Source organism: Ascidiella aspersa, chromosome 1 (genome assembly GCF_963924565.1).
Source record: "Ascidiella aspersa chromosome 1, kaAscAspe10.2, whole genome shotgun sequence".
Classification (NCBI taxonomy): domain Eukaryota; kingdom Metazoa; phylum Chordata; class Ascidiacea; order Phlebobranchia; family Ascidiidae; genus Ascidiella; species Ascidiella aspersa.
This window is the reverse complement of record NC_139447.1, coordinates 22439343-22448737: the sequence shown is the minus strand read 5'-3', so window position 1 is coordinate 22448737 and position 9395 is coordinate 22439343. Positions and strand designations below refer to the sequence as shown.

At 33.9% G+C, this 9395-nt stretch overlaps 1 protein-coding gene across 1 annotated transcript in view; it reads right to left on the bottom strand.

Moving 5' to 3' along the window:
* Positions 1 to 104: 104 nt before the first annotated feature.
* The window catches only part of LOC146168297 (arrestin domain-containing protein 2-like), a 36750-nt gene continuing 27459 nt past the window's right edge, over positions 105 to 9395 (bottom strand). The window contains exons 6-10 of the mRNA XM_083386248.1: positions 8796 to 8932; positions 4242 to 4396; positions 2551 to 2806; positions 2308 to 2428; positions 105 to 2024 (exon numbers count right to left, since the gene is read on the bottom strand). Of these exons, the coding sequence (XP_083242374.1) occupies positions 1810 to 2024; positions 2308 to 2428; positions 2551 to 2806; positions 4242 to 4396; positions 8796 to 8932 (884 nt within the window). The 3' untranslated portion in view covers positions 105 to 1809. The remainder of the gene's footprint in view (positions 2025 to 2307; positions 2429 to 2550; positions 2807 to 4241; positions 4397 to 8795; positions 8933 to 9395) is intronic.

Genomic DNA, 9395 nt, shown 5'->3' with positions numbered 1-9395 from the left:
GGAAGCGTCTTTGTTAAACCTTTCTTAGATTATGTTTAACAATGCAAATCTCGCGTTTGTGGCAACGGTTATTATTTTCCCTTTCCGGGACATGTAATGCAAAGTGTCACGCTTATCGCAACGATAAAATTATTTTTTATTTCTGGGACAAGTAGTACAAGTATTTTATACTATTCAAAGTATAAGACAACCAACTGGTATCAACGATTTTTGTTTGGTAGGGGCCATGGATTTATTTTAAACGTAACATTACAAAGGTACGTCATAAAGTGATCCGTCGTGGTATGTTTACTCTGAACCCATTTCACATCTTGTAAAAATTTTGCCTTTTACAAATGTTATCGGTCCAACTGTCTTTAAATTAACGTAGGTGTGTAATAGAACAAACAAACATGCATTTATTAAGAAGACGTAGTATAGACATTCGACATATTGTTTAAGACAAAAGTTAATGAAAGCATCCAGAAGTAAAATGACATGCGCTAAAAAATAAAGGTTATACAATAAATGTATTGGCATAAAATAAACAATGTATAAAAATGTAGTGATTTATGATTGGAAACAATCAACGACTAAAAATGTACCATATATTTTAAAATACCAAGAGTTAATACAACAGCATTCTAGTACTCGGGATATCGGACATAAAATCACATTTAAAAAGAAGAAAAACAATAAAACAAGACTGTGTATTTTTTGTCGGGATGTATTGTATAAGTTGTACTATTTTCTCTCATGGTGTTTATTGTGACAGAATTAATGTCGTCATCACAGCAAGCTACGAACAGACAAATTATCTTTACCGTTAGGATGGACAACGGGAAAACTGCGCACCGCCCGTTGAACACCAGCTATTTGCATGCCACTGGCTGTGGTTGCCTATTATATGTGGTTTGCGTGTGCTACAAAGTGTTTTGGGGTTAACCGCCAATAATTATGATGATAGGTAACACTTTTTGTATTTTTGCAATATTTAAAACCTATAATAAAAAGTACGTTGTACGTTGAAATGAATTATAAATATGGCGAAGCATAACACATTATGCCAAAATGGAGAAACAATATATAACATAATTGATAAACACTATCAGAAAAATTCGTAAGCAAAACTTAATTTACACTAGAGGTCAGTTTACGCGTAGGGATTACTCTAAACAAGCCCAAAAATTTGAAATACACTGGCGTATGGGATTTGAATGAACTTGACACAATTAATAAAATCCATTCACATATGTGTTCATTTGGAATAAAAGATTTGGATAAATGTATTTTCTGTTGCGATGGATTGGAAACTGTAACGCACATGTTTTATTTTTGCAGCCAAGCAGTCAGTTTCTGGGAAGAAGTAACTGCCTGGATCTCGGCGAAACTTGTGATATATGTAGTCAATAATCCTCAGTATGTTGTTTGGTATTCTAGTGGGTCAATCTGAAACCCTGTTGAATTATTTGTTACTGTATACGCGTTTTGTTATTTACCGATATAAGTATGACGAAGCCGTTCCGTTCCTAAGTATGGTCAAATCGGTCCGGAAATCGGAAAGTCTTGTCGACACTAAGAATAATAAAATGAATAACTTTCTCTGCAAGTGGTAAGCCTGAACCCCCAGCTGTCTTTTAATGTCTCTCTAATAACGCGTCGCTTTCTGGCATGTGTTTTATCTCGCCTTTTGACCTATCGCATTCGTTTCGTTGTGCCCTTATTAATAAAAATAAATATAATGCAACAATTGTAAAAATTCAATAAAAACATTTATAGTTACCAACTCAATTAACAGTTATAAAGTTCCGAAATAAAGCAATATGCAATTTAATTGTAGGAAAATGCAGACTGACTCCAATCATAATATGTTGTTTGGGTGGCAGGGGCCTGAGTAGATAAAGGGTCACTAGGGGGCTGCAACATGACCGACTCGTCATATGTCGGGGGAGGCGGTTCAGTCCCTTCAATCTTCACATCAACAATGTCCAATGGTAAAATAGAGGAAGTAGTAGTGGGGGCCAACGTATTGTATAAAGGAAGATCTAAAGAAGAAAAATAAGCGACCTAAAAATAACACAATTAGTAAACTGAGATCATGTGGATGACAGAAAGTTCAATAAGTGACATGTCAATTTTTTATGCTTCGGCTTTATGTTACGCCTTAGTAATTAAACAAATGATGATATATCTCAAATACAGTTAGCACTTACTTTTTTATACAAAGATATGTAAGAAAAGAGGTCCTATATGTGTAAAAGGTTTAACTGAAAGTTGTGTAAATCGATTGGGCATAGTATCATTATTCATTATTATATTTTTTGTTACCATTAGGTGGTGCAGAAGGAGTTAAAACTGACTCCATTGTTCCAGAACGGCCTCCAATCATGATGTTAACTTTCTTTAGCTCAAATGCTGCCTCACAAAAACCGGGAAATACACCCTTTATCTAGAATATTCGATAAAATTCGTAAACAAAAATGTCAAAAAGTATCATGATTCATGAGTATATGCTATTAGGCTTAACTTCAAATTTACTTATAACAGAACATAAACCTAAATAATACTTACTTTTATGTAGTAAGATACATTAATTAAAGAACAATTCCTCAACTGGGAAGATACAACATTAGGAATTTGAAGGCTTTGTTCATTTTGGAAAACTTTTCTGGATCTGCGAGGTATAGGTTGACCGAGCCATTTGACAACTTCAACAGTTTTTTCTTTGCTTTTAAGATTGCCAGATGATGTAAAGGAAAAGTCAGAACGACGAGCATAACATGCTATGTATTGCTTGAGTACAATACTATAAGGCATTTCTGAATCACTGCAACAAAAAACATTAATTAGATTAATGGCTGGCTTTTTGATGCGTTGTATTTGACATAATGTGGTAATGTTTTATTGCAAAGCATTGCTTCTCACATCACATATGAGAATAAAGTTAGGTAATGTTAAAACAGTGGTTCTCAACCTTTTATGGCTTGCGGCACCCCTCAGAAATAACAAATAGATTGGGGCAACACACATTAACTCTACACAACGTACAGGAAGTTTTAATTGAATTTATTTCACTGTAATCTTTACATAAAAAGTTGTAAGAGTTGAGCAAAAATCAGGTTCTTAAAATTTGTCAAATATCTCTCGGCACCCTTGAGCATTAGAAATGGAACCCCGGTTGTGAACAACTGTGTTTAAAAAAATAAAAAACGGATGCCAACAATTTGCCAGCCAAAAATTTCTCTGTTCATGAAGCTGTCGTTTATTAGGTTTAAGTTTACAAAAATAAATTTTAGTAGGACCATATACAGAATTTTGTAATGATGAGCCAAATATGTGAATTAGGATTAGACCACAAGCCAAATTAGTGTATCCTCTACCCAAATTAAATCATTGTCAAAACACATATCATTGGCCAGTTCACCGTATCTAAAGTGTTGGCAACCGAAAGAATTCACTCTGTATCAGCTGATAAAGTTATTTTATGAACCCTATTTTAAAATAAACGCTAACCCACTATGTTAAACAAAGAGACATTAACAGCCACCAGATTCGCTAGGCCTTAAAATGCAGCAATTTAAAATTGGAATATACAAATCTAACAGATTTTTGCTTTAAATAGGCCACAAAACTATTTGTCAAAAAAATTGTCCGGTTGGTAAAAGCAAAGTCTGTCATAGGCAATATGCTTTCGCTTTGCCACAACAGGATAAACACCCCTGCTGTACAGCAGATATGTCAGACTACGCATGGTGCGTTTGGGTTAAAATATTCCCTAAGGTGATATAAAGAATAATAAAAAAATAAACATGCAAGCAAAGGGGAAATTTATTTGTTTTTATTTGTTAATAAGTTCCCCAAAACAATAATTTTAGGGAACGAATTTTAGGGAAAATTTATAGGGAATGCAGTCCAAAGGTATGTATGTTGTGCCGTACAAACCTATAAATTCAACAATGGCAATTTTGGTGCATATTTTAAAACTAGTTCGCTGGAAAACTATTTTTGACTTTATTGAAAATTTTGACTTAATTGTAAATTTAACTTTATTTTAACCTATAAACTTCTTAGAAACAGTCCCCTAGGTGCTGAAAACAACTTTATTCTTTGATTCGTGGACAGACAAGCTCCTTAAAAAATTTTGACTTTACTGACTTTTGCAGGCCCTACACATTTAACGTTATATAAAAATAACACAGGATTTAGCATCAGTGGCTTTAAAAACAGTTAACAACTAATATAGTGATTAATATTAATTGTACCATCCATTATCAATATATCCATTCAAAGTAATGTGGTCTCCTGGAGCATAAGCACATTTGTCCAATGTGATATCCACTTTAACTGAAACTTTGTCACAGCAGCAACAACATTCATCTGAAGCCTGATCTTGTAGTTGCAGTGGCCGTAACAAAAGCTGGAAAGAAATCTCCACAACATTATCTTAGGAAAGGCATGGATACAATTGACTGCAGTGAAAACAAAATAATTTAGGTCTATGTTAGAATGACTTTAATTGCTCTCCGCCAATATCAGTTATCCATGTATATATTGTATTTTAGCTATAAATATTTTTGTCAGGTATCTTGAAAACAGTCAAAACATAAATCGCCTGGTGGGGAGTTAGTTTGCCATTTGGGGATATCTACCCATAAGGGATAATTTGACTTTTATTTTTTATTGATTATTTGTTTCTGGTTTTGTTCCACAAACACAATTTAAACACAGTAAACATATAGATTTTCAAGTGTTTACAATTCACTTCATTTGGCCAAACACCATTTGTTCTGTTACAAAATAGTCTGTTGATATTTAAAGTAGGTAAGGTTAAACTGAGTATTTTGGTGGCATTTAGGCTTGTAAGATGTCAGAAATCTCAAAATCGGCTTTTACGAAAAGATATTGGAGACTTTTGGGATGGCCTTTAAAACAATTATCTAAACATATGGTTTCAAGTTTTTAAATCTTCCTCCCCTAATCAATTGAGTGTGAATAGTGCCAAATTAAATGGGATAAAAATTTATCTTCGGACATATCTTGTTTTTGAGGCTAGTCTTTTTTGGTTTGCTTGGATTATTTTGTTATGTTTCAGACAGATTTTTTAACTGGAGCTTTTTTCAGACATGAAGTAGAATGCTATGTATGTGGTTGAGGAGTCTGCCTCCTAGAGGCCTTCAAATAGGGGGGGAACCCAAAATAGTGTGATATTAAAATAAATATTTCTAGGGGTGTGGTTTCTGGGATTAGTTTCTTTTTTGTATGTGGTGGGTAAAAATATTTAAATCGATATTACCCGGGTGCTGGGAACTATATTTTTGAGGGAAGTTTTTTTGTTTTTTAGGGGGTAGAAAAATAATAATTTTTAAGATGGATTGCACTGGTCGACATGATTTTTATTTTCTGGCGAAAATGGTGACTTCTAAGATAATTCGCGTACGCTGATTACGAATATAAAGTCGCCTTTTTTCTATCACATTAAGATTTTTTATAATTTGTGATTTAAAATTTTGCATTTCACTACTAATAACCGCCTGTTCTATGAACTATTCCTTGCTGTTGGGTCATAGTTACTATTGTCATAGCCATTATACATCATTGTGGCGTCATAATAATTTTATTGTGAGTATATCAGGGGCTACATACAAGCACAAGTTGGCAAAATAGCAGCACATGAACAGTACATTATACCAGCTTGTGCGTATATATAGGCAAGGTTTACTCTCGTTTCTACTAGAATTGTTATTTTAGCAATTTCAGTATTCCTCTGGAGAGGTAGCCAGCGAAGATTTTTGTTTAGTTTTGCATCTCGCCTGATTTTGTTTGTTGCTTGCAGCAGACATTCAAATAAATAATATTTTAAGCCTGGATGCAAGAATATTGTCAGGATCAATTTACAAAGTACCCTTGTTTTATGTGTGAATTGGACAGTCGGTACAGGAGAAATCATTGGATTAAACGAGAGTGGCCGTTATGGGAGCATCTTACATCAGGCTATAAAATGTTTTACAGCCTGCTCTTATCAACAGATATAATGTTATACTTCAACCATTACATATCAAACTGGGTCTCATGAAACAGTTTGTAAAAGCTCTTAACAAAGCAGGTGCAGGTTTTAAATACATCCGGGAAAAGTTCCTCACTTCAGTGCCGAGAAAGTTAAAGAGGGTATATTTGTTGGACCTGAAATCAGAACTCTCACCAAAAACCCCCAATTTCTTACTAGCATGACGGATGTGAAAAAAAAAGCATGGCTCTCTTTCACCGAAGTTGTATCTAAATTTCTTGGAAATACTAAAGATCCGCATTACCAAAATATTGTAACATGTTGGTTTCTTATCAACAAGAACTTGGATGTTTTTATGTCTAATGAAAATATTGGTTCATTTTCTACACGCACATTTGGACCAGTTTCCTAAAAACTTGGGTGACATGAGTGGGGAGCATGGTGAACGTATGAAAAGATGGTATCCTTGGCGATGGGATGTAACGATGATGGCGGACTACTGTTGATGCCTGAAACGCAACTGTGAGAATAGTGAGGCTGCGAGAAAAGCTAAAAGAAGAAAAGTTGTTTGAATCAAAAGTTTATTGAGTGAACGAACATAATCATGTGCTATTGGGGTCTAGGGTTTAGGTTTACAGGGTTAAGGTTTAAGCTAACAAAAGCTCAAATCCAATTAAGTGAGTTAAGCGCCTTGTAGGCTGTGTTTTGTTTCACGTACGGAGCTTTTGACCAGTAATAGGGCACAAACGCCCTTCACTCAACCGTTTTTAAGCAAAATTTTCATTTAATTTTTGCAAAAAAGTGTGACGTGATGGGTGAATTCTGACTGCAAATTCGGAATCAGCATAGGCAAAATAGGTAAAGTCAATTAATTGTTTGAAAAAAATAAAAAAAAGTTTAAAAATGTAGCCTAGGGTTGTTTTTACTTTGAATGTTAGAAAATATTTTTTGGAAAAATCGTAAAACAAGTGTGGTGTGTCATCGTAGAAGCGCTTTTGGCTTATCGAGTGGTAGCAATATCTCATAAACAGGATTTGTTCTGGCAATTTTGTAGTAGTGTAGTGGGTTTGTATTCCAATAAGCACTTGATAATAATATTCTTTTGTTACTTATTTATATCATTGTTACTATTACATATTTATGCTTACCTTTTTACCTAAAGACCATTACTTAAAATGTATCAGTTAGCAAACAGCCTCCTTCACATCACTAAAGTCATGGTAAAAAAGCTGAAAATTTTGGCCAATATTTGTTTTTACTAGCAGAAACAAGGGAAAAGCTTTGGGGTATGTATTTGTCTATTAAATGAGCTTTTTAGGAGTGAGGTTGGTAAGACTGAAACAAATGATTTTTGCATAGTCTTCGAAAAAAAAAAAAACAGAAAATGTATTTATTGGCCATGTGTCCCCGCTAAGCGCATTATTTTTGCACAAATTTTTGGGCACTTGCACAGAGGTCAAGTAAAAAAAAATGCTGTTTTTTTAGTAAAATTTGAACTCCAGTCGTCTCCTGCAGTATCGCTATTTTCAAGAATTATTACATATAATACATTACCCCATTTTTGCCTATTTTTTATATCCAAGATAGCTTTATCTAAACAATGTACAACCAAAAAAGTGCCCAAATTTGTTTTTATCTGAGCTACATACGGACAAGAAAGTGCCCAAATGGTTTTGTCAGAGCTACGTCGACAAAAAAAAAAAAAAAATTATTTGTTTAAATTGAGCTACGTATGACCAAAGAAGTGCAAAATTATTGCAATTATCTGCAAAAGGCATTTATTTGTAATGAAGGGCTTTCAAACGCTTTTCTTAAAGCCAAACAAGATAGGACTTTGTGAAAATAATACTTCATAAAATTATAATATAACCAAAAAAAAAAAATGTTGTGTGTTACAAAATGACCAGCCTGAAATTATGTCATTATAAACTGAAATAATGCAAGGGCAAAATCTCATTTTAATCAAAAGTTATTACCAAAAGAAAAATCGTAACCTGTTAAAAAATAAAAATTGCTTACTGCTAAAACCACTGCAAATCGCATGATATTATCTTGACCATTGGCCGGTTAATCGCGCTACACTTGGCTAAGTCCGCCACACAAGCTACTAAGCGAATTTGCATCTCCAGTGAGCGCAATACTCAAAATAAAGTGACTCGAATTTATGCCATAGAGAAAATGACTGGCTTTTTAATTAGGAATATTTTGTACCTCTTGTGCAATCCCGTGCGTATGGCTCTGTAAATATATTAAAATACTTGTGACAACAACGGGTTATGTACAAAGTAAAGACAAAAAAAAAGACTGATTTGGGTTGGGCATGTTTATGTTTAATAATTTCGGTATTTTGTGCACTGATTTTTAAGCTCTTGCGCAAAATTTCTGGCACCTGCGCACATGGTAAAACATTATAGGGAACACTGCCCTTGGCTGAGTACCCCCTTTGCATTTGTAACATTATAGGTGTAGGCAGAAAACTATAAGCCCATCTGTTTGGCTTGCAGAAACAAATCATGAAGAAAGTACAACTTAATATATATAAAAACCAACAACCCTATTTTTAATGCACCAACTACAAACCACCCTTAAAATAAGGCCCTGAAAAATACCCCCTGACAAAATATACAACAGCTGCAACCCCGTCTAGTTTTTTGTTTTGTTTTATTAATCAATTGATTGATACAACATTATTATATGAAAACAGAGTAATTGTTATTAATCAGACCCTTCTGGAGGTTGCAATACTTAAAAGGTGAATAATTTTTAACTTCGGTTTTACAAAGTTTACTTTATTTTCCTTTATTTTTTTTACCTCAGCAGTCTGTGCGTCCAAAGAGAGATCTACAAGGTCATATACCAGAAATGGTCTGGTAATAGTTTGATCGCTTGACATCATTCCGGGATAATGACAAACTACTTGCGATGTGTACAAAACATTTCCATGCTTGCCTGGTAAAGTAAGGAGATAATATTGAAGTCGCAATGTTCAACAAAGAATAAAATATCCTATGCATATGAATACTGAGGGACATTGGCTCTAAATCTCTGCTTTGAAATACTGCAAATCTCTACACTTACCCAATACCATAAAAACAATATAAAACACCATGAGTGATATTATTTCCTAAAAAACCTGAAATCTTAATGAAGGATTTTCAAGCAAGCACTATAAAGTGTTTCATCAAAGGATGGAAACTAACTTACCGCTAATCGCGAATATTCAATTCAAGAGAAACCTTCCGCCTTTAATTGGTGCAGTTTGAAAGAAGTTTTAGCAGTTTCAAACAACCAATGATAGAAACAGAAAATTTACATTTGCGCATGCTAATTTTGCGGTATTGTTACACATTTTTAATGTTGAAATACATGTTTTGGAGACCAGTTACATATCATACAAGTTAGAACAGAAATT